Source organism: Parambassis ranga, chromosome 21 (assembly GCF_900634625.1).
Source record: "Parambassis ranga chromosome 21, fParRan2.1, whole genome shotgun sequence".
Lineage (NCBI taxonomy): Eukaryota > Metazoa > Chordata > Actinopteri > Ambassidae > Parambassis > Parambassis ranga.
In genome coordinates this window covers 22,656,691-22,682,362 of record NC_041041.1, presented here as the reverse complement: position 1 = coordinate 22,682,362, position 25,672 = coordinate 22,656,691, and the positions used below count along the sequence as shown (strand labels likewise).

Sequence of the window (25,672 nt, the reverse complement as noted above, 5' to 3'; positions counted from 1 at the left end):
AAGGGTAGACTAGGAGCCCGACCAGACCTATTGAATTACATGTAATTTGTATTGAACTGCGAAGGCTGGAGTATCAGTGTGGTTTCTCTGGGTGCCTGCACACGTAGGAGTGGATGGTAATGAGTCACTTGATAAAGCAGCCAGAATGGCCTTAAGGATGGAGGTTAAATTATCAGTGTGTATGGGTGTGAGTGGTGGTCTGTCATAAAAGAATATTCCACAGCACTGTGGCAGAAGCAGTGGGAGACTGAGGAGAAGGGGCGGCATTATTTCTCTATACAAGACAAAGTAAATACAAAACAATGTTATTTTTGTCTTTTATTTCATCTATTATCTGTAATTATGACAAGACTCAGATTAGGTCATTGTGGCCTGGCATGGGATCTTCAAAAAAATGGAAAACATGAAGATGTTCCAGTCATTGCAGAGTCTGCAATAGATTTCAGACTGTTGAGAATGTACTGATGGACTGCTGGATATATAAAGATCAGAGAGAGCAATTATTTTCTGTTTTATTGGACTCTGGAATTGGTAGAATATTGCTGCGATGCATGCTAAATCCCTCAGAAAACCAGCCACAGGCTGTGAAGGCAGTTCTGGACTTCATCACGGCAGCAGCTCTCTCCCTTCAAAATGGATGCGCATACTTCAAGTCACTATCATGCCTGACCTGTAAGAGGTAGCAACATGCCATGATGCATCTAATCTGCAGGAAATTAGAAGAAGAGGAAGAAGATTACGCAGGAAGAAGACGACGTCGACGTCATCATTCCGCGCCAAAGAGAGAAACGTGGGAAGTAAAAGGGGACGAAAGACGAGAGAAGTGTCTCCACGTGAATCGACTCAAACATGGCAACAACTGAAAACCCAGAGATCCATTTCGCACAGAGACTAGCCTCCAACGATAAGACCATTCGAAACAGAGCGATAAAGAAACTCAGGAAATACATAACTATCAGGTCACAGAAAACTGCAGGTAAGTTTGCTCTCCCGTTACCCAGCCAGCTTAGGCAGAGCTAGCTAACGGCAGGGTAAACATTGGGCTGTTGAATGCGGTCAAATATGCCAATTAATGTCATTTGTAGGCACAAATGTCATTTTAATTAGGGCCCGAGCACCGAGGATAGGTGGGATATCCTATTGGAACCCTTAGGATTACTTTTTTTCTTTCCCTCGAACGAACGCATATTTCGAGTCCTGAACATGCTGAAAAACTCATTAAACTTAGTGCGAATATTTGTTCGCCCAAATTTCGTAATTTGCCGACTTTTTAAACGCACGCAGCGCCCCTTCACGCGACGCCTCTCTGGCCGGTTTGACATAGGATGAAGAAAATGTGTACACATATGTGTCACGTCAAATTTTGTGAGGGCCCTTTAACGCAGCTTGAATTCCGGCATGTGTTTTAAAAACTGTGTTTTTGGAACACATCTATTTAGATGCACACATGTGGAGGCATGAATATTTTAACCTAGCCAGCTTAACGTATCATTTCTTTTGTGGCTAAATAGTGAGGCAACTTTGGACAGTAGAAATTTTACATTCATTGTCACTAACGGAATCTGTATGTCCTGTCTTTGCAGGGGGGTTCACAACTGATGAGCTGCTCAAGCTGTGGAAGGGTCTTTTTTACTGCTTATGGATGCAAGACAAACCACTGCTTCAGGTATACAAAGCTGACATTTCCTCACTTTGTGGATGTTGATGAAGATTCTCAGTCATCCAGGTCATAATATGTAGAGGAGATTGAGGCAAGGCGTCTGGACTTGTCGAGTTTTCTTGAAGACGTTTCGCTGCTCATCCAAGCAGCTTCATCAGTTCTAACTGTTTGGTGGGGAAACATGGTTTATATGTGGTGGCAGACCTCAGTGGGTGGGTCTGGGTAAAACTTAGAAACAATACCACTAAATGTTTCCATACTTACCTGTGATGATCTGGCTGCCTGTGCCAGGTGTGTCTAACGACTGGCTAACGACTATGAGAGGAGGGGGACTGGTTGACCTGTTCTTGCTGTGAGTCTGTGTAAACTTCCTGGAATGGATGGAAGCACCGCATTGTGGTAGAAAGTAGGCTTGTGCAAAATCGTATCGTGTGCAATTAATCGTCAGAAAAACTGTAATCGATTAATATTTGCCACTTATCGATTACGGCGATTAGTGCCTCGTCATGATGACGCATTTTTGTGTGCGGCGTACTCTCACCATCACCCGCGCACATGTGAGCCCACAATAACAATAATGGTGGAAGGCAGTGGTGTTCAGTTAAATAATGCGGAGCAGCACGTTCCTAACAGAGGTTCAACGTCTGTCACCATAAGCCCGAGCACGAAGAAAGCCGAAGAAAGCGCAAAGAGGACACAACACTACACTACACTACAGCTGTATATAGTGCCGCGACATGCATTAGGTGAAGCGTTGGTTGTTGCCATAGTAACTGAATTTTTGCTCGTATCAAATGAATGAACTCCGATCTTTATTTACGGACTCCACAGCAAGATAGGAAACATTACAACAGCGAAGTCTCCTCCAGCAGATATGGGAAAGAATTCCACTCAGCCGAGAATCCGCGATATGTTTAGTCATTGTGCTCCTTACGACCAAACTAAGTGCTGGAAGAACGTAACGTAGGTTGATTTGCACAGACACACATTTAAATGTGAAATTGTCCGGTTTGTTTATTTGTTTGTTTTTTCTGCTGCTGTTCTACAGTCTGAGTGAAAACATGCACTAGTCTGGGACATATTCCAGCCACAGGTTCATTTGCGCAGACACATTTTTTAACTTGAAATAATCACTGATGTGACTTTTCTGAACTTATTTGTCTATTTGTCTGTTTAATTTTAATGTTGACATGCTTTGTGACCTTAAGATAAAAACATTTGAAGGACAAAGTTACTTTAAATGTGCAATGTGCAAAAGCAGTTTGTGCCTCAATATTATCAATACATATTTCCATGGCTGGTTGGTGCCTAATCACCAGCTTAACCTGTTAGAATGAAGTAGTTAACTTGACTGATGATTTGTCGGTATCATGCTAGAACACTGTGCCAATTTAGAGTCAAAAACATGCAATTGTCATCAATTAATCGTTATCGGCTAAATGCCACAATTAATCGTGATTAATCTTTTTGCCAATATCGCCCAACCCTAGTAGAAAGATGATGTCTGAGGCCACCACCTCTGTTAAGGGAAGGTTTTTCTAGCTTAACATAGAGGACTTCCTTGACTCCTCTTTCAAACCTTTCCTCCCTGTCTAGGATGTGAACATTGTTGTCCTCAAAGGAGTGTCCTTTCTCTTTGAGGTGGAGGTGAACAGCTGAGTCTTGTCCTGTGGAGGTGGCTCTCCTGTGCTGAGCATTCTTCTGTGCAGTGGTTGTTTAGTTTCTCCAATGTACAGATCAGAGCATTCCTCACAGATTAAAATTATGAAAATGTCAAGTCTGGCTACAGGTAAAGTAAAACGCAGACCTTTTAGCATGGTGGCATCTTGGCGATGGAGTCATCGGTTTATACAGGTTAAATACACCTGAGTGCTTACCTAATGACATTTTTTAAAGCTACAAGAAGCATTTTGAATTGATTCAGGTCAATCTTAGTTGGTTTCATATATTACAGGCCAGTAGAATGAGTTTGCTCATACATATACCTGGACTTTATATGGAGGAAGACCTGTCTTTTAAATTTCATGTTTCATGAATTACTCACCAAATTGAAATTTAAGTTTACTATACTATAGATATATGGGACTACTAAAGGTACAACAAGGCAAGTAACTCAAATAATGAAACAGCATTTGATGTTATTATTCTTTTTGACTGTGGGCATATCTGTAGTTTATCTCAACTGTTACCAACTCTGTCTGTGCTGAATTAGGGTGCGGGATGTTCCCTTATCTAAAACGTTGAGGGAACCCGAGATATGACCACTGTCCTCTTTTTTTCAAATATCTGCGGATTCACGTTTTTCTTCAATAGGTTATATAGTGTCAGACATTGTCTCACACCTGTCAGTGTGTGTGCATGCATGTATGCTTGTGTGTGTGTGTGTGTGTGAATGAGAAAGTTGAATGAATGGAAGGATAGCTATCTTTTTAAAATCATGGAATCAATTGGTCTAAGTATGGGAAACCCTGAAGTATTAAATATTTCAGTACCAATGGCTAACAATTTGTACTAATTAAGTTCTAGTGCTGGACACTCATTAATGCAAAGCAGCTCATGAACAATGTGCGGGGTGATGCACCGGTACTCTCCACTCTCCAGTGAAGCAACTTGTAGAGTATGCTTTGCCAACATTAAGAAAGTTTGTTTTTCCAATGGCTAATATAAGTCCTGTATGTTTACATCATATTGATTTATATCTTGTGAGAAGAGTTTTCCTTTGTATTTGATATTTGTATTCATACAGCATCTTTTTTTCATCTTAGGAGGACCTGTCAAACCAGATCTCCACCTTGATCCACAGCTTCTATGAATTTAATGAGCGTAAGTTAGCAGCATGACAGTTCATGACAGGAAAGAAGCATTTTATGTTGCAGTAAACAAAGCAATAAACTGCTGGAAAGACTTGTTGCCCTGCAGTTCACAGCCTTTTTAGGAGCATACATACTGTAAAAATCCTTTCAACCCAGGTTCTGCAATCTACATTCAATGATATTTTGATGGTTGCAGACAAGGAAAAATATTAATTGTGGTGTTATTAAGGTTATTTTTAGGGCCTGTTCACTGAATGGTGTGAGAGCCCTATTGAAACCCTAGGGTTAATATTTTTTTTCTTTCCCCCTAAATATTGATGAAATGATGTTTCTAGGGGCCTGAACATGCTCAAAAACTCACCAAACCTGGTAGGCATTTGTTCACCCAAATTTTTTTGAAACCCTAGGGATTATTAGGGCCCGAGCATGAAACGTGCAAGAGCCCTATTAAAATGCAAGCGTTTATTATTAGGGCCCGAGCCCTGAGTGGTGCGAAGGCCCTATTGTAATTGCTGGTATTATTATTATTAGTGCAAGTGCCCTATTGAAATGCAAGCATTTATTATTATTAGGGCCCGAGCACCAAATGGTGCAAGAGCCCTATTGAAATGCAAGCGTTTAATATTATTATACGTCATTCTTCTTCCGGCTCCGGTATCGCAATTTTTACCCCCTGAACATGCTCAAAAACTCACCAAACTTGGCACAAAATTGTCCCCCGACGGAAATCGCAACTTGCCAACTCGGTACACAGATGTATCGCCTTGTGACAAGAAAAAAAGCCTCTGGGACAAAAATTCCACGACGTACAGGAAGTCCGCCATTTTGAAAAACCACACCATGTTCCAATTTGCACCCCCTGCACTCGACGACCTCCTCCTAGGGGACTTGCCAGATCAGGCTGAAAATTGGTGCAGTTTCCCTTAAGGGGTCAGGGACCAAAATTTATCAAAACCGCAGCACTTTGTCATACGGTCTGCCTGTGGCGCCACCACGAAGTCGACCCTTCGCCACCGCACAGCAAATACATGTATTTGTGGATGTTTCTTCCACATACTTCATCCAATGTGGATGGAAAAAATCAGGCATGCTGAGCCTGTCATTCTGAACAGATTGATATAACCATATGCATATGCGGGCGAGGCCACATGGCTCGGCAGTGCCCCCTAGGATTACATATGGGTCCCACTTTGACCTACAGACACGAAAATCGGTACACCAATGTATCTCCTCTAGATGCGAACAAAAGTCTCTTGGAGGTACCCTCTAAAATTTACAGGAAGTCCACCACTTTGAAAAACCTGCGCCATTTTCTGTTTCGCACCTGCTATGCTTTTATTTATTTTTTTTAGATACTGTATTAATCCCAGAGGGAAATTCTTTACGGCTGCTGCATACAATGACTAGCAAGGCGCGCCACAGGCTAGGGTGAAGTGTCTTGCCCAAGAACAGCGACTAGGGAGGAGTTGGGATCAAACCACCAACCTTCCGGTTACTAGACAACCCTGCTATACCACTGCGCCACTGTTGTCTCTGCTCCTTATCTAGGAATTTCCCCATTAGGCTGCAAATTGGCCTCACTCCTCCACATTGACCAAAACTTATCAAAAGTGCAGAGATCTTTATTATGCGCGCTGCCTGTGGCGCCGCCATGAAGTTGACACTTCGCCAATGCACAGGAAATAGATGTTTTTGTGGCTGTATCTCCCTCATACTTCATCCTATGTCGATGACACTTTACAGTCATGCTGGACATCTGACTCTGCACAGATTGATATCCTGGTATGCCACAGTCATTGTGCCACCTACTGGCCAGAGGACCTCTTTTGTATATATGCATTTCACTGTACTCCTCTGTCCTGCTGACCACTACACGTGCCAGTAACTGGGGACAGAGGCCGCGAGACGCTAGGTTGGTGACGGCTGTGAGTCTCGCGGACCACAAGGAGTGCGAGGGCCCGTCATCGCTGCTTGCAGCTTTAATTATACTTGACTCTGGTTATGGCTACGGTATCGCAAATTTGACCCCCTGGACATGCTCAAAAACTCACCAAATTTGGCACAAAATTGTCCCCCGACGTAAATCGCAAAAACGCAGATCGATATTACGCCATGTGGGTGGGACAACACCACGAAGGTGACCCTTCGCCACAATAGAGAAAGCTGCTGTGTTTCTTGATTTATTGATCCTACCTGCCTCTTACTGTATCGTGACATCAGCCCCTGTGCACCTTTTCATATCACCTTATCGTCATATGTGGCCATGGCCATCTGGCTATACAGCGCCCCCTAGTATAAGATCTGGGTCCCTGTTTGCCCTACACACCCAAAAATCGGTACACGTATGTATCAACTCCAGACGAAAAAAAAGTCACTTGGAGATATCGTCTAAAACGCACAGGAAGTCCGCCATTTTAAAAAAAAAAAAAAAAAAAAAAAAAAAAAAAAAAAACTGCGCCATTTTGCATTTTTCACTCTCCGCATTTTTATGAACTCCTCCTGGAGGATTTGTGTCAGGGACGTGTGTCAGGGACGTGTGTCAGGGACGTGTGTCAGGGACGTGTGTCAGGGACGTGTGTCAGGGACGTGTAGCCAAGACAAACAGTCCCATCTCATCTCATAGGTGAAAAATGCCGGCACTCAAAGACGCCACTGATGCACAAAAGGACTGTGATCTGATTGTAAATTCATTTTTCTGATTATTTACAGGGAACAAAGTGTCTTTTTCTCTGCTTGAGCTTAAATGTTTTGAGCAGACAGTGACGTGTGAACAAAAATCGTCAGTATTACATCAGGGACTTCATCTAAGTGAAGCATTTCCAGCCCTGATTGGACACACTGAGGCGTCCAAGAATTGTCAAACAGGAACAATAGACTTTAACACTCTTACAGCATTACGGACCAAAAGTTATCAAAAACGCAGCACTTACCACAGCAGGACGTCATACTGTCACACCTCCATTTTTAAATTGAAAATTATGCTGTTTACTGTCTCATTGTACTCTGAAATATAGGCATAGAACAAATAAACAATTGGAGTTAAATAACCTTAATTAACCTTACTTTTTAAACCTCTGGCAGTTCCGGTATTGCATGCATATAATGTATTAATGCATAGAGAGGGATCGACGGCACACAAAATGGCCAGTGGCCATCAGACTCCTCCCCTTTCTGTAGGGAGAAGAGCTAGATGATCATGTCATGCACCACTGTCATTCCCTCCACTGGCCTATATTTGTATCCATGCATTATATATTGTGCTTATACTGTGTACTGTACTCTGATTGGATTTTAGTGACACTCACATACTCTTATACTCTGTACTTAACTGCATTTAATGTAACTTGATACCTTTGGCACAAGAATTTCCTTCAGAATTAATAAAGTCTTGTCTTGTCTATGTTCTCATGGTAATGTACATCTCCTTTCAGAACTGTTGTACCTGGAAAGCTTTATCCAGACCTTGAAAAGAGAGTGGACCGGTATCGACAGGCTGCGGATGGACAAGTTCTTTCAGGTATGTCTCTGAAGACCTTAATTCATCCAGGCCATCTTATATCCAAGTGTTTAAAATTGAGGCTGGACTTATAGCATAGTTTTTCTCAACTTTTGCCACTTCCCTGTCTGGTAGAGTTTTTGAAGCCATTTTAAACTCCTCCATATTCTTCCAGGAAGTATTCATAATAGAATAACTAAGATGGTAGATAAAGTTGTTTCAAGGTTTCCCTGCAACAAATGAAAAATCTCTGGGCAGCTATGGCTCAAGTGGTAGTGGTTGTCTGTAAGGTTGGTAGTTTGATCCCCTGACTAGCCTGCATGCTGATGTGTCTGTGGGGAACACACTTCCCCTAGGGTCATTTTGTGTGAAATCATCCAGCTTCAGGCACATCAGCCAGATGAGCCCCTCAGATATTACACAAAAATTAACTGATGTACATCTGTCAATAATTTGAAGAAATCCAGAGTTTTAGGTCTGAAGGTGTAACCATTTGCAAAATACAGCTCTTCGATGTTTTAGTTATAAGGGCCCGAATGGTGCGAGAGCCCTATTGAAACCCTTAGAGTTCTTCTTTTTTTCCTCCATCAATGATCGCATTTTTGGAGGCTTTAACGTGCTAAAAAAACTCACAAACCTGGTAGAAAAATGTGTTCGTCTAAAATAGAGTAATTTGCAGATTTTTGAAACACACAAAGGAAAATGGCTCTATCTCTGCAACAGCTGAGATACAGTAGCATTAAAATAAGGTAAGATAATATACATTATAAGTAACTACCAATAAAAAAATAACTGTTAATTAACTCAAAATGAATATCCAATGTTTTCAATGTTCCTTCCTACTCTCCTGACAGCTTTTTTTGTTTATGTGGACAAATTTCTTAATGGGGAAAAAAAAAACTGAAAAAGAAAAAAATGTTCTCACTGTTTACATTATTTCCTCAAAATCTGCTGATGTCTTGAGTCTTTATGCATATATATTTATGGGCAGCAGTGGCTCAGTGGTATAGCAGGGTTGTCCAATAACTGGAAGGTTGGTAGTTCGATCCCAAGTCCTCCCTAGTCACTGTTATGTGTCCTTGGGCAAGGCACTTCACCTGCCTATCTCTGGTGCTCTTTGCTGGGCTGCTCTTTAATCAAATTAAGATTCTAAAGGGGTTACAAACTTTCAAACAGCACTGTACATATCTCAGAGCTATCGAAAGATATGTGTTTTAATTAGTGTGCATTCTTCTGTAAGTGTCTTTATTAGTTGTCTTTATTAAAGAATACTACCACTACACATACAGTAAAAGACTATATGGTGCAATGATATATGAGAAGTGTTGAAGAATGTCACTCAACACTGTATTCCAAGTTTGGGTCTGAGAAGATAAGCCGACCCAGAGCAATGTGAATGTAACTAATTTACATCAGAAGATGGGGTGTGGTTTTTAGAGGCATGGGTCAAGAAGACATCTTAAAAGGACAGGTAAGGGAAACAAAAGAGCAGTAGACAAAAGTAGTAGACATGGTGCTGTGAAGTAGCTAGAAATAGAATGAAAGTTTAAATGCTGGTTTGTTTGGTTTTCTTTACAGCTGGTTCGCTTTATGTTCACACAAATGTTTGAGGCTCTTAAGAAGAAAAACTGGGAGAGCAGGTAATATATCTCTAAAGCCTTTGATAGACATTGATCTGTCAATCTTAGACATAACTGTAAATTATAAATGTGTCTTTACTGTGTTCTTAGTGCGGTCTCCAAATTTCTGGAGCTGCTGACCACTAAGCTTCTGCAAAATGGCAGTGGAGCACCCACCGGGCTGCAGTTCCATATTTTGGACCTCTACATGACTGAACTTGCTGCTGTGGGTTCATCAGAGGTACAACACTATCACACTTTTGATGATGTGTAATATGTCACCAGATGTCAGTTGAGTGGTAGTGTCGTTTGTAGCCATAATAAAGGACAGTGTTTTGAGAGCTGCATTCTCTGCTTATCAGTGACTGGTGAGATAAAAAGACAGTGGACTAAAATCTTGTGTGTGTATATATATAAAAATATGAAGCATACAAAATAATGTTGGTCAAAGGAAGCTTAGAGTTAATTAATATAAAGAAAGATTTCTTTTTCAATATGTCACTGGAGTTGTTTTAAGTGCAGTAGGGATACAGACTGCAGACGGCAAAGCAATAGAAAGTCTCTCAAAGCCCCTTTCACGCAACACATTGTCTGTGCACGCTCATGTCTGTACCACTAGCTAAAAAAGCTAACCTCACTCCATGACCACCTGTCTGCACAAAGTAACCAGCTACTACAGGGTGGGACCCAGCCAAAATGATTAGCTGAAAGCTGGACAGTCCTAAATGGCATTATAGTTTAATACTACACAAGGGGGAAATAGTAATAGTGTATACAATGAGGTACTCCAGTATTTAAATACTTTAAATTCAGAGACCTAACTGCCATAATTGCAAAATTAAAACTCCTCCAAGCAGCTTCATCAGATCTAACTGTTTGGTGAGGAAACGGGTTTATATGTGGTTGAGGACCTGGGCGGGGCACTGTGAAATTCACATGACTATACTTGTAAATCACCTAACATTAATGACAGACAGCATGACAGCTATGTTGATGAAACTGGGTAATGTCCCACTGTTTTCACTGGACTGTGGACTTGGACATCAACTTTGCTACATACAATGCAATTCTAACATCATCCCCAGAAAGTTTCACACCAAGTCCAAATTGTCTAGCTATAGTAATGTGAATTTCACAGTGATCCACCTGCTGAGGTCCTCAACCACTTATAAATCTGTATGTGGGGCCATAATTTGGTCTTAACTAGCACAGTCTATTTATCACAATAATAGTGCCTTCATTTTCTGGTGTTCCACTAATTATCACTTTTTTGAGTTCTATATTACTAGGAACTGTTTTCCCTGATTGTGTGTTTTCCTCTTTGACAGCTCACAGCTGAGCAGAACCTGATGTTTATCGAGCCATTCTGCAAAACTGCAGCCAAAACCAAGGAGTAAGTTCACAACAGCTTACTTTGTTTTTTTGCAATGATCAGAGAAATCCAACTAAGCTTAAGTGCCTACGGGCCTCACTGAGCATGTTTAATGTTAATGTCCTTGACAACACAATTAGAAATACATTGAAGATGTAGTTTGTTTGGAAGGCCAAACAAGAATGGAATTGAATTTGATCAATTCAATTCAATTTTATTTATATAGCGCATTTTACAATTACTTTGAGACAAGAATTGTCAGTGAGGGTCAGCGGGGCAGGCCAGTGAATCTCCTCAAGAGTCAAGAGTTGCCTGTGTGGAAAAAATGGAACACACGAATTGACGGAGGAGCTACGACCCGCAGCGGCCCGTAAAGGGAGCTGTGATGGCGACCACAATATGATTTGTTCTCCCTTTATGCCCATAGCACCCAAGAAGTCAATGGTGTTCTGTGGAACATGAGATAGATCATTTTATTTTGGATTGTTGATGAAGATTCTCAGAAACTCCCATACAATCACACTAAATGTTTTCATGTTTACTTGTGTTGGTCTGGCCAACTGTGTTGGGTGTGTCTGGCTGACTAACGACTATGAGGGGGACTGGTGGACAGTGAACATGTGACTTGGAGTGAAACTTCCTGGGAATTAATTGAAGCACTGCATTGTATGTGGTAGAAAGATGCTGTCTGAGACCACCACCTCTGTTAAGGATAGGTTTTTCCAGCTCAACAGAGATGGCTTCCATGACTCCTCTTTCAAACCATCTTTCCTCTCTGTCTAAGATACAGTGAACATTGTTGTCGTCAAGGAGTGTCCTTTCTCTTTGAGGTGAAAGGTGAACAGCTGAGTCTTGTCCTGTGGAGGTGGCTCTCCTGTGCTGAGCCATTCTTCTGTGGAGTTGTTGTTTAGTTTATCCAATGTACAGATCAGAGCTTTCCTCACTACACTGGGCTGCATATATCACATTGCTGTGTTTCTCCTTGGGAGTTTTATTCTTCAGGTGAACCAGTCTTTGTCTCAATGTTGTCATCGGTTTGAAGTGGACCGGGATGTCATGGTTGTTGAAGATCCTACGGAGTTTCTCTGATACCTCTGACACTTATGGAATGGAGATGTTCTTTCTCCATCGGTTGTTGTCCTTCTTCCTGTTGTTAGTATGTTAGTATGAGCCCGGTTGGGGTAGCCACAGGTTTGCAGGGCCTTCCTGATGTGATGTTGCTCCTTCTTCTTCCCCTCTGAGCTGGTTGGTACAGTTTGTGCTCTGTGCTGTAGGGTCCTGATGACTCCCAGTTTGTGTTCAAATGGGTGGTGTGAGTCAAACAGTACTGTAGGTACTGGTCTGTGTGTGGGTTTCCTGTACACTTCCACATTGAGGCTCCTGTCCTCGTCAATGTGTACTGTGCAGTCCAAGCAACCAAATTGTTGTCCCTGGTGTCCTCCCGAGTGAACTTGATGTTGTCCACTGCGTTGATGTGTTCTTTGAACCGTTCCACTTCATTGGTCTTGATTGTGACCCAGGTGTCATCCACATATCTAAACCAGTGGGTGGGGGTGGTTCCAGGTAAGGAACTCAGTGCTCTTCTTCCATGTAGAGGTTGGCCACAATTGGAGACACAGGTGATCCCATCGCACAGCCGTGCTTCTGTCTGTAAAAGTTCCCATTGTACTGGAAGTAGGTGGTGTTCAGGCAGAGGTCCAGCAGGTCACAGATGTGGTCTGGCGTGAGGTTGGTTCTTTCCTTGAGTGTGCTGTATTGTGTGAGGCATCTCCTTACCATCTCTGTGGCTTCTGAGGTAGGGATGCAGGTGAACAGGGAGGCGACGTCAAATGAGACCATGGTGTTGTCTGGGTCTATTTGGATCTTCTCCACCCTGTTTAAAAAGTCCTGAGAGTTGTGGATGTGATGTAGTGTGTTGCCCACCAGTGGTGTCAGGAGTTCAGCCAAGTGCTTAGCAACATTGTATGTGGCTGAGTTTGTGCTGCTGAAGATGGGTCTGAGGGAACTGTGCATGTATTCACATATTTTGCAGAGATCATTTTGACCGGGACCCTAAATCGACCTATCTCACTTCCCATTATTCCTGCATCCACCACTTACTGCTAATGTCCTACTTTTGTTGGAATGGAGGCCATTCACCATCTATCCAGACATTCACCTGGAGCGTCCATTCACTAGTAAACGGAACTGTTTGAAAATCAGTCCTTGTGTACGTCTGAGCCCACTGCAAACATTTCTTTTTTTGAGATTTGGTTAAGCAAAAATAGCTAAAATAGCGCTTTGTGCACAATTGGAAGTCTATACAGGATCCTGCATTAAGAGGGTTCCTGGGACTCCAGAAACACCTGCAGATTCAAATGTCTGTTTGCTGCTGCTCGGTGGCTTTTTAATTGTTCCTATAACACTACATATTTGCCTGCCTGAAAAAATCTTAAAAACCCAGGATTTGGCCTGGCACTGTAATGCTTCAAATTAATGGAATATTATTAAAAGAATAAATTTAATGAATCTCATGTCAAAGGCTCCCATATCAAAGGAAAATCAAAGAATGAATGAAATAAATAGTGTTGGAGTGATAGAGAGGATGCAGTTACATTGCTATTAAGAAAATAAACTAATCCTCAGCTGTGAATTGGTGGTTAAATGAAATATTTTATTTATCTCGACAAGTGTGACGAGGTTGTAGCCTACTAGCCTGCTTCAGGGGGTTCTCTTCCGAAGGCTCATCCGTTTCTAGGCAGCGGATGTCACCGGGCTTCCAAGAAAGACCAGACGTCTTTCTGTCGTAACAGCGGTTGGTGCGTTCGGGTCGTAGGCAGCTGGTCCTCCCTGCTGGATCCTTAGTTGTGGGTAGATGTGGAAAAACTAAACTTCTCTAACTAAAAGGTCCAAAACTATATCTGATTCAGAGGCAAGGCTCAAGATGATGTTAAATAAAGTCACGCATGTGACCTTAAAAATTTATTCAAAAACATGACTCTGGAGGAGCAAGGTACATGCTTGGAAGGCTCCAGAAGGGAGGTGTCTACCTCTGCTTCTGTCTAATTCTGGGCTGAGCTGGACTGGGCCAGTCTCTAAGCTGAAAGAGTCTCTTCATCTAAACTGAAATACATCTTAACTGAACTGGACTCAGTTCTGGTCTAAACTGAAGCTAAGCTGAACTGAAATTAACTGATCTAATGAACAAAGCAAGTGAGAAGTTTTATCTCAGCTTTTGGGCATATCTTCTGGGTGGAGAGAGAGCTGGTCCTCTTCGCACTGAGAGTCAAGTTACAAATTCCTTTGTCTCAAAGTATACTTTAGAGACATATATGGTGGGGTAAGATCACACGCTCTGTATTACCATGACCCCATTGGTCAATAATCAGAATAATTATAAATAATGTTATTGTTATGTCAAATAACAAAATATGGAAAGGCAAATTAGGCATAAACATTGATACTGACTAACATAACATTTTATTCAAATGTAACTTCCAATTATCTGCTGATAATTGTAAAAGGTAAAAATAAATTATCGTGACACATTATACATATATAATGGCATTATGGTCCGATGAAATTAAGTGTTTAAATATTCAGACCCTTAAATTTTTCACTCTTTGTTATATTGCAGCCATTTGCTAAAATCATGTAAGTTCATTTTTCCTCATTAATGTACACACAGCACCCCATACTGACAGAAAAACAGAGAATTGTTGACATTTTTGCAGATTTATTAAGAAAAAAAATATCACATGGTCCTAAGTATCCAGAGCCTTCTGTGACACTCATATATTGAACTCAGGTGCGTCCATTTATTCTGATCATCCTTGAGATGGTTCTACACCTTCAACTAAACAATAGATGCATGGGTTGGTCTTGTGAACACGACAGTGTGGCTAAGTGGACCAGCAGCCTCTTAAGCTTGTTCCATACTACGAGAACAGAGAACTCGCTCCTCACTCCACGAGTGGTAAGAGTAAAAAAAAAAAAAGTTTGTTTCGGCACGGAGGTACCATACTCCGCGAGACGTGCGTGTGTGCATACGGCCCACCCATGCAGCACACATCACACACAAAAGGTTGACAATGCAATTGTATTTCAAATTGTGTGCACAGTAGGGTTGGGCGATATTGGCAAAAAAATTAATCACGATTAATTGTGGCATTTAGCCGATAACGATTAATTTGACGATTAATTGATGACAGTTGCACTTACATGTTTTTGACTCTAAATTGGCACAGTGTTCTAGCATGATACCGACAAATCATCAGTCAAGTTAACTACTTCATTCTAACAGGTTAAGCTGGTGATTAGGCACCAACCAGCCATGGAAATATGTATTGATAATATTGAGGCACAAACTGCTTCAAAATAATAATGAAGCAAACATTTAAAGTAACTTTGTGCTTCAAATGTTTTTATCTTAAGGTCACAAAGCATGTCAACATTAAAATTAAACAGACAAATAGACAAATAAGTTCAAAAAAGTCACATCAGTGATTATAAGTTAAGTTATAAGTTAAAAAATGTGTCTGTGCAAATGAACCTGTGACTGAATATGTCCCAGACTAGTGCATGTTTTCACTCAGACTGTAGAACAGCAGCAGAAAAAACAAACAAATAAACAAACCGGACAATTTCACATTTAAATGTGTGTCTGTGCAAATCAACCTACGTTACGTTCTTCCAGTGCTTAGTTTGGTCGTAAGGAGCACAATGACTAAACGTATCGCGGATTCTCGGCTGAGTGGAATTCTTTCCCATATCTGCTGGAGGAGACTTCGCTGTTGTAATGTTTCCTATCTTGCTGTGGAGTCAGTAAATAAAGATCGGAGTTTATTCATTTGATACGAGCAAAAATTCAGTTACTATAGCAACAACCAACGCTCCACGTGCTGCTCCGCATTATTTAACTGAACACCACTGCCTTCCACCATTATTGTTATTGTGGGCTCACATGTGCGCGGGTGATGGTGAGAGTACGCCGCACACAAAAATGCGTCATCATGACGAGGCACTAATCGCCGTAATCGATAAGTGGCAAATATTAATCGATTACAGTTTTTCTGACGATTAATTGCACACGATACGATTTTGCACAAGCCTAGTGCACAGTCGTGGTTACCTGCTCAGGGAAGAGGGCGTACAGCATGACAATAGATAGAAGATTAGTACAGCTGACTGTAGCAGACCTCTGGTCCGTGTGAGTTAATTCTGTGAACGTGTGGATGGCTGTCTGCAATAATACAACCCCTTTCCGGTGTTTAATGTGCACGTCGAGCCACTGTAACGCCCTCAATAGTGGGATTAACTCTTATCGCCACTTTTTGGACCGACACTCTCCTCTGTGTGCCGTGTTTCTCCTTCCAGGAGCTGTTTGCCAGCTGCTCATCTAAACTGTCCATCGTCGTTGTACTTCCTCCTTCTGTCTGTGAGTTCTGCACCTGAAGAAGCTCTCCACATTTATCACGCCAACTAAATTCCGACCAATCACAGAATTGTTCTCGCACAGCACTGAGAGAAAAAGCTCTGCCCGGGCCATGTGTCCGAGAGAGCTGCAGAACAGGCTCTCCGAGAGAAAAATGACGTCATTTTGTGGGTGCAACCTCGGCAGTGGGGAACAAGTTCTTTGTTCTCGTGGAGTATGGATCCAGCTTTACTCTGCATGTGGGAGGTAGCATGGGTTTAAGGAAAACCCTACAGGGTTACTACTCTATATAGCCTAAATGTTTTACTTAAACCCCTGCTACCTCCGAGCAACATGTAGGTATTTCAGCTACATCAAAAACTGTATTCTTGTTTCAAATGGACTAGCAATTGGCAAGCGATATTCAGCCATTCTTTTTCCAATGACCTGTGATAAGCCCTAAATACCCTGATCTGAGCACTCCTAACTTAAACTCCTTTCTTTTTACTAAATCACAGGTGTGTTTCAGAGGTACAGTATATGTCATGACCCAGCACAAATCCGCCCACTATTGAAGCAGCTAGGTGCCTGTGTTTCTGATATTTGTCTCAGTCATTCTATCTCCTATTTTGTTTGTTGTTACAGCCGGACTCTTTTCAGTGCCATTTGCAGCAGTATCTTCACCACCATTATTGACCAGGCTCCCTTTGCTATTGAAGATTTAATGAAGGAATTGAAAGCATGTGAGGACACTGGACATGTGACTTCTGAAGAGGGTAACCAAGACTCAGGAAAAGGGAAGCCAGTCATCAAGAAAGCAGCAAAGCAGATCAATGGTAGATATAAATAAAAACCAGAATCAGAATGTGAAATTGACAGAGATCTTGTTTAGAATATCAATGATTGCAGATGAAGTTAAAGCATGACCAAGTTTCAAAGTGGCACCTACCATTTTATCAAGAGGTCAAAGTTACAAGGTTTGCTGTTGGTCTTTTTTTTTTATTTAGGGAAAACGTCAGACACGGATGATGACGATGATGATGATGCTGATGCTGATGACATGCTTAACTTGGAAGACTCAAACGTAGAGCTGTCAGGAGATGATGACATTGGACCAGTACTACAGGTGAACCATAATGTAAACTGGATCGTTTGATGAGAATGCTCTCAAGAAATTTCTGTCTGCAAACACATTTAATCAATGGATACTTTGTTCATATAGTTTCACACAAAATCATCAATAACTTAAAACTGGACTGGACAAAAATGATAGTACGCCTAGAAAAGATTGAAAATGATTTCATTGTGGGGGTATGATAAACTAAGATGTGTCCTGTAGCACAGGTGTCTTTAACCTTGCAATCAGTAAGTCAGTAAATGCTGTTTGGTATTGTTTGGTTGTGTTGGTTTTATACAGGTAACAAGCTGAGAGGGCTCCTAATGTCAGCTCCTTACCTGTATAAAATACACCTGGGAGTCAGAAATCTAGCTGATTAATATTAATTTTCTGGATTTGTTTTGTTATCTAGTGTCAGAAAGCTGTCTCAGGTCTTCCAACAGGATAATGACCCAAAACACTCAAAACTAAAAACACATGGCTAAGAACAAAACATCAGACTATTCTGAATTGGCCCTGTATTAGCCCTAATCTATTGAACATCTGTGGAAGGAGCTGGAGCATGTTTGTATACCGCACCCTTTAAAACTTAAACAGCTGCTACATTAGAGAGATAGATTTTAACCAAAATATAAAAAATAAAGAGTACTGTTAAATATTTATTCAATTAATCAAAACCTGCATCTCTAAGATCCACTATATGACCCCTTTTGGTAGGAGCCATTTTAAATATGTTAAGTGTTTGCCCCACTTCGCATATACTGTAGATCCAGTCTACCCAGTTATTTATATGACATTTTTTCCATCTCAGCAGCCCACTCTTGAAGTGACGGCACCCCGTCTCTCTTCCATCGCCTGATGAGTAGTTGTCGGCCAATCATAATATTGGTTTGGGTATAACTTTTGATATGTTTATCCTGTCCTGCTAGACCTGAATGATCACCCAAAACAAATAATCTTGGACTAAATGGCATTTGTATCTCTGCAGTATCGCACAGATTTATCATAATTGACAGTCCAGAATTGTTTGACTTTGTTTTGACTTTATGCCTTTGACTTTTACATGACAGTAAAACATTAACTAAATTACCTTCCTCCTAATCTGGAAGGAGTCCAATAAAAACGACATATATTTTTGAACTGAACAATACATACTCTTGCATCTCTTGAGGCTGCTCTAACATTTTCACAAGTTTAATAGTGGGTGCATGGTTGTTTGCAGGCTAGACTGGTCCACGGGCTGCATTGAAGACGCAAGCAGGCCGGGTTTGGTCCATGGGCCTTACTTGCCTAGATCTGACTTGAAGTGTGTGCTGCGTATTTGGAAAAGTGTCTGCATACATACAGGGCAGAGAGAACACATGAATTAAGGAAACAACTAATGGCAACAATTATTTTGAAGCCATCAAAAAAAAACACAGAACCCAAATATCTGAAAGATAGATAATGGGCTGAACAGTCTGCAGGCTGCATTGAAAGGGCGTAGGGTCTGTTTGTTGCCCACCAGCCAACTTCCTTCCAGGGCTGGGAGAAGAGTCAGAATTGATTACTGGCTCTGATATTTTTATGTAAGCTGAGAAATGATGTGCATGTGTGATGAGCATTTTTAATTCTTCTGCCTCTCTTTGTGATGACATTCTGATCAATCATTTTAGTTTCTAATAAGACTGTGTTTTGTAGTTTGACTATGCTGGTTTGGCAGACAAGCTGTTTGAGTTTGCTAGTCGGAGTTGCACACCAGGACACAACAGACAGAGACTCTACAAAATTGTCAAAGTGTGAGTATAATCTCTAATAATTTGTGTGCTTCTATGAAATTAGTATTATTCTACTGTATTTAGCAAGCTGCTCTTATTTTCTGATTTCTCAATTACATTACATACACAATTATCATAAAAGAAATGGTAAACTGAAAATACTGTATCACAAAGGCAGAGAGCGCCACACAACTCAAAATTTGCAAATAAACATTTCCGACAATTAAAAAAAACAAATCGGAAACCAATATTTCAATAACAGTCATTAAGTTTGTCAGGTTCTTGACACTGTTCAGACAGCTGTGCAGTGATTTCCTTTACTATAAATGTCCCATTGGTAATAGGGTTTTGGTAGGTGGTGGCAGATATCTGCAGAGGAACATGTATCATGCCACTGGAATGTCACACAAAAAGGTGTCAACTCATTTTCTGTTAAGAGCCACAGGCTCGCTCCTATGATGATTTATTCTGCACAGTAAGTAAAACGTTTTCCTCGTTTTCTTCTTCTCTCCCACCTTCTGTTGTGTTAAATTTCAGATTGCGTGACCTGAATGAGGGTAGGAACCAAATACTACACCATCATCCTTTATTCCAAACAGAACAATTGTTTCTGATCTCTAATCTTGTTTTGGCTCATCCTGTGTCTACCTGGCTTTGCTCCTCAGGCATCTTCCCCCAGGATGAGTATCCAGAAGAGGTTTCTACAGATGAGGATGATGAAATGTTTGGCAGCAGGAAGAAGAAGAAAAGATCTCAGGATAATGTGGAGAGAGCACAAACAGCCAAAATGAGTAAAGGTAACACAAGTTGCCAGGTTTATGATTTGTAAAGCCCCTAAAATCTAGTGTGGAGGGTGTTTTAGATTCATACAATGATGACCAGGGCTATGTGTGCCACATGGACAATGTAAATGCTGGGGTGTTAGTTTAAATAAAAGACACTGTAAATAAATACTCCTCAACCCTGTGAACTCTAAGCAGTTACACAGTGTTTCTCCATCTTCTTACATTCATTGAGACAAAATCATTGAGAAGGTGAAAATAAGCATTTTCAGGTTTGATTTCATGATATTTTCTTACTGTGTTTATGCACACAAGACCACATTAAAAGTCTCACCCGCAATTCCATCAAATAAATTGTCAAGGGTGAAATTCAATTTAAAATAGGTAAGTTGTAAAAAAATCACCCTATACATTTGACACTAAAAGGAAACTTGTCATTTGAGACCAGAAACATTTGCCTTCAAACATGTCCATTTCTCCTGTAAAGATAGCCATTTTAACATGGGAGTCAATGGGAATTGACTCTCAACTTGTGTGTAATTGTAAAAAAGATGAACTTTAGTACTCATACCACTCAGTAAAAGAGCATTCCCATAAGCCAACAGAACTCAATGGATTTGGACTAAACAACTGTTTAGCCTTAAGAAAACCTATTACCAGGGGAAGCAATAATTTTCGTAGGGAACAAATGATTGGAGGATTGAAAGAAAGCACGAAATAATCAGTACCCCGATCATCCCGCTAGGTCATGAGAGCATCATCCCCAATGACATTACTAAATGAGTCATCAAGTACTAAATTAGTTGTCGATGCATTTACTCGAGTAATCGTTGCAGCCCTAATTTTCACACATTTTTTGGTCATAGATAGGGATGTCCCGATCCAATCACGAGTTTTGCTTATTCAAACACATACGTGAGCAATAACGGGTACAATTCAGTTAGTAACATTTATATGCCCTGTGAGAGCGTGAAGGCGCAGTACATCCCAGCTACTACAAATACTACAAATGAGCACAATGAGTGACTTGCCATTCGCCTTTGTAGAGAACCCAAGAGGTATCAGATCGGGACTCGGCATCAGCACATACTCAAAATAAAATGACTCAGACACAGATCTTCAATCTTTTATGTGCTAGAGCCAAGACTCCTATCATCAATACGAGATCATCGTTTATCGTAAAAAAAAAACAATCCAAAGAATTAGACCACAGCAAAACATCAGCTAGGGTGAGAGGAATATATAACGCTCTAATTAGGAAAACCTTTAAAAGAGGGAGTAGGCCAGCTTCGACCAGCGCCAGACTGTACAATGGACAATGTGTGCAAAAAAGTTGCATATGGTTGCAGTCAACTTTGGCTGTTATCATGCTTAACTGCCAGTACTTCTACCAAGGATATAGTTGGTATATGTTTTGAGTTCATTTGACCAAAAACTACATTTTATGTTAAATATTGATTGCATTGCCTTCTAGTTGAATTCTGTGAATCGCTGTTCTAAATGAGCCATTAAAACTTATCGATTTTAATGCTAAGTGATCTAAGACTGAACTGATCTGTCTTGCTCCTTCAGGGAAACAAGTGCAGACACTTAAACAGGATAAGGGTGGAGACCCAGCAGACATGAAAAACAATGATGAAAAGAAAAAGAAGAGAAAGACAGAAGATCCAGTACAGGGACAAAGTGTAAAATTTTTAGAAGCAAAAACTCAAGGCCCTAATTCAACAGTAATAATCACAGTAGCAACAGCTCCAGAAACTCTGCCCCTGTCAGAAGTAAAGGGGCAGCCATCTGTCACAGTCACACATGAACCCAACCAAAAGAAAAGGAGCCACATTCATGAGACCCCAGATACAGATGCTACAGATGCAGATGTGTCCTCTGGAGAACATCTCATCTCAGGGAAAAGAAGGAAGAAACAGAGTGTGAAAGCTGTGTTGGAGACAGGTAGGACCGAGGCAGTAAGCTGTTCACCAGGAGAAGAACCCATCACACCCCTGCTTGAAACTGGTGCTACAAGCTCTCTGAAGAAAAAAAAGAAGAGTCTGAAGGCTAAAAGGAGGCTTGAAAAGGAACAGAAGCTTAACAGAGTGAGTGCAGAAACACCTGTCACAGCAGCCCACTCTGAGTCAGCAGAGGATATTAGTACTGCCAGATGCAAGACGCTGACTGAGGCTGAAATCCTAACTAAGAAGAATAAGAAAAAGAACCCCAAGGCTGATAAAGCACCAAGAGCAGCAGCTGGCACGCTAAATGTAGAGCAGACAGACACTGTAACACCACTGAACAAAACAAACAATCAGAAGAAGTTAAAGATGGCAGCGAAAGAGGCTGAAGTGAACAAGGCTGTAGATGAAGCCCAGTCACAGGTGGAGGGCGGTAAAAATACAGAGGTCCCATCAGGAAGGAAAAAAGTCAAGAAGGAGAAAAGGAAGATTCCTGTTTTCTTTGAGTTTGAGACTGAAGAAGTGGAAAAAGGTCCATCTGTCAATGGCTTTGCAGAAGAAGAGCTTTCTCCCAAGAAAACAAAACTGGCCAGTGTAAGTATAAAAATAAGCCTTAAATGTTAAGACTTGACTTTGACTTATAAAATGGTGTTCTGTGTCAGGATTTTGCAGAGCTGTCCACTCCTTTGAGCACTAAAAAGGCACAAAAGAAGACAAAGACCATCCGTGAGTCAGCATCTGACCTCATCACCTTTAATAACAAAGCTGTGGTTCCGACCCCATTTTACTGCAAGACAAAGGGAAACACCTTCAAAACGGTAAAGCCAAGCAACAGTCACAGCGTAAGATCACAGATTACCACCTAAGAAACTACCATAATGCTTATATACCATATACCACCCTTGGCTCAGATTATAAAACATTACAACATCTCAATGAGTGGATATGCCAAAACTTTCTCCAGCTCAAATCAGACAGAACAGAAGTGATAGTTTTTGGCCCAAAAAATAAAAAGCTCAAACATCAGTGCTCAACTTGACTCCATGTCATTAAGTTACTAAGTCTGCCTATTACCAACTGAAAACATTGCTCAAAGGTTTTCTGTCTACACAAGGCACAGAAAAACGTTCACGCATTTTGTTTTCAGTAGGCTAGATTATTGTAATGGTGTCTCTACAGGTCTCAACAAAAATCAATCAAGCACCTGCAGCTGTTCCAGAATGCTGCTTTCAGAATCCTTACAATACTAGGTAAAATGGTCCACATCTCACCATTCCTATAATCACTACACTGGCTTCCTGTGAGTCAGATGATAGATTTAAAAATCTTACTTTTTGTCTATAAAGCACTGAATGGTCTTGGACCAAAATACATCCTAGACTTATTGGTTTTCTGTGAAACATCCAGGCCAGGGCTCACGCATTTCAACAATTTCATGTGCTCACAGCACAGAAGTTCTTATAGACTATCCTATAAGCGACTCAGACAGCGTACTGCATGCTCACACAGCTGTCTGCAATTAGCGACCTATCAGCCAATCAGAAAATAGAATGTCTGGTTGCGGAGTGAAAACGTTAAAAAGTACATTCGTAGTCCGTCAGCAATCGTTTCAATGAGATCACTTGATTGCGATGGTGTTGATCCGTGTTATAAAGATCATACTTGTGGGAATAAAGCAGCACGCACGAGAAATGCTCCAAATGCTCTGATATGTTCAGATCCTGCAATAAAGTGCCTCAAAAAATCATAGACAGGCTATTTTGTTCTGATTTACTATATATTCGACATCAGATTTATTTTTCTGCTGGGCATTTGTTTTAATTTGAAGTGTTTATTTATGCACTGGCACCATTTAAATAAAATGTACACGAGTGGGGTCAAACTAAGTTATTTTATTTTATATTGTGCATTGTTTGCACGAGGTTGACAAAACAGTTTCTTTTTCAATTTGTTTTGTATTTGTCATCATTGCTTATAAAAAATAAGGAGTTATTATTTAATATCTCAGAAATAGGTATTGAGTTAAGCGTTTACTTCTGTGGGTAAAATACCGGTATGTGTTTACATTCTGTTGAAATCCACCAGAATGCAGGAAATGGCATCTACATCATTAAAAATATTCTGGGGGAGGACCTCCGGACCGCCCTCCTTTTAAGAAGCTAGTTTTCTTGAGTATGAATGGTGCTACAGTTAGGGAAAGAAATATTTGAACCACTGCTAATTGTATACGTTTGAAAATTTTGAAAATCCATCTCACAAAAGTCATAAATTAATTCACATTGTCATGAATGAAATAAATATTTGATCCCTTTGCCAAACACGATTTAGTACTTGGTGGCAAAACCTTTGATGGCAATCACAGAGGTCAGACATTTCTTGTGAGGGTTGTACTCACTTTTGTGAGACACTTTATGTTCCCTGGTCCCAAAAGAGTTAATGTGGAATGGTGGGAAAAGTGACAAAGAAGACCACCCTGTGCAGATCAGACTTCTTGAGGGCGGTGCCCTTTCTTTCTCCATTATATTATAGATTACATGCAGTTTATGTCCACCAGCTGACTGACCTAATCAGCCATAATATCCTGTAACAGCTGAAGTTCTCTTTAGTAGTATACAGTGAATCCAATTAATATATATAACTGTGATTTGTTTGCTGTGTTCCTGTATAGAAGAGTAAAACTCCCACATCTTTATCCAAGAAAGTGACCTTCGGTCTCAAAAATAACAAAACAGCTGGTAAGAAACAAGCCATTTTCTGGTGTTCTTCATAATATAAGTGTTTATATGATGTAATTAAAGTGAAAGAAATGACTGCAGTCGAAGTTCTTAGTTGAAACACAGGATGAAAGCACTTAAGCAGCACAAAGCTGTGCTGTGTTTAACTGTCCAAGGACAAATGCAAACCAATAAAAAAATAGGTGTTCACCCAAATACTGATATATATAAAGAAAAGAACACTTTCCTCCACGCTTTAACCTCTCGTCTACAACACAAAGTCCAAGTAATAATTCTGATGACCTGATAACCTGATGCAACCTGACCTACAACTGTAGACAAGTGGTAAACCTGTTAGAATTTTTTTTCTACATATATCTGACCCAGAATTGTGCTCAAAGTTCAGCAAATTTTAACAAGGGTCTTGAAAGTAGTAGTTTGTCCATGTGACACAGCAACATTATTTTGGGGAAATACAATTTCTGACAGAAATAATCAAGTAAATGATGCTATGTTTGTGTCATGCAGAGTTTAGGAAGACTGATCGCAGCCTGCTTGTGAGCCCAGATGGATCATCACGAGTGCCCTTTGACCCAGAGCAAAAACCCAAGTTTGGAGTTTTAAAGTCTCCATACACAAAACTCTACGCCATCAGCAAAAAAAATCCTAACAGCAAGACAACCACCTCTGATGCCACCAAGGGCACTCTCAAACAACGACTGGTAGCATCAGACTTTTTCTGATTTGATTTAAACAGATATTTAGAAGTATGTTTATCTAACATCATTGTTTTGCAAATGTTTAAATAAATTTTTTAATTGTATCAAATGCTCCTTTTTTCTAGTGTGAACACTGTATTCTGCATCAAACCTGGCTTATTAAATGATCATATATAGTATATGGGAAACCATATATAGCTTAGCTGAGGGAGGTGTGTACCAAACACCTGAGTCATCAGGTACATTTTATTGGTAATTGGAATCAGCAGATTGCAAATATTCCTT

The 25,672-nt window shown here is 40.6% G+C and overlaps 1 protein-coding gene across 2 annotated transcripts; it reads left to right on the top strand.

Annotated features, from left to right (window-relative positions):
- Positions 1–753: 753 nt before the first annotated feature.
- rrp1 (ribosomal RNA processing 1) lies at positions 754–25,491 on the top strand. 2 transcript variants are annotated; one of them, XR_003669334.1, is made up of 16 exons: positions 754–976; positions 1,584–1,666; positions 4,426–4,483; positions 7,905–7,990; positions 9,548–9,609; positions 9,700–9,829; positions 10,917–10,981; positions 16,998–17,188; positions 17,360–17,478; positions 19,150–19,247; positions 19,764–19,783; positions 19,892–20,023; positions 21,581–22,548; positions 22,617–22,680; positions 24,623–24,689; positions 25,197–25,278. XR_003669334.1 is itself a non-coding variant. In XM_028393452.1 (16 exons), exons 1-16 carry the CDS (start codon positions 850–852, stop codon positions 25,409–25,411), a joined length of 2,577 nt encoding a protein of 858 aa, XP_028249253.1. In that variant the 5' UTR covers positions 754–849; the 3' UTR covers positions 25,412–25,491. The 2 variants fall into 2 exon arrangements, 1 of the variants encoding a protein (XP_028249253.1); XM_028393452.1 differs by having other exon boundaries at positions 22,617–22,772; positions 25,197–25,491.
- Positions 25,492–25,672: the final 181 nt, after the last annotated feature.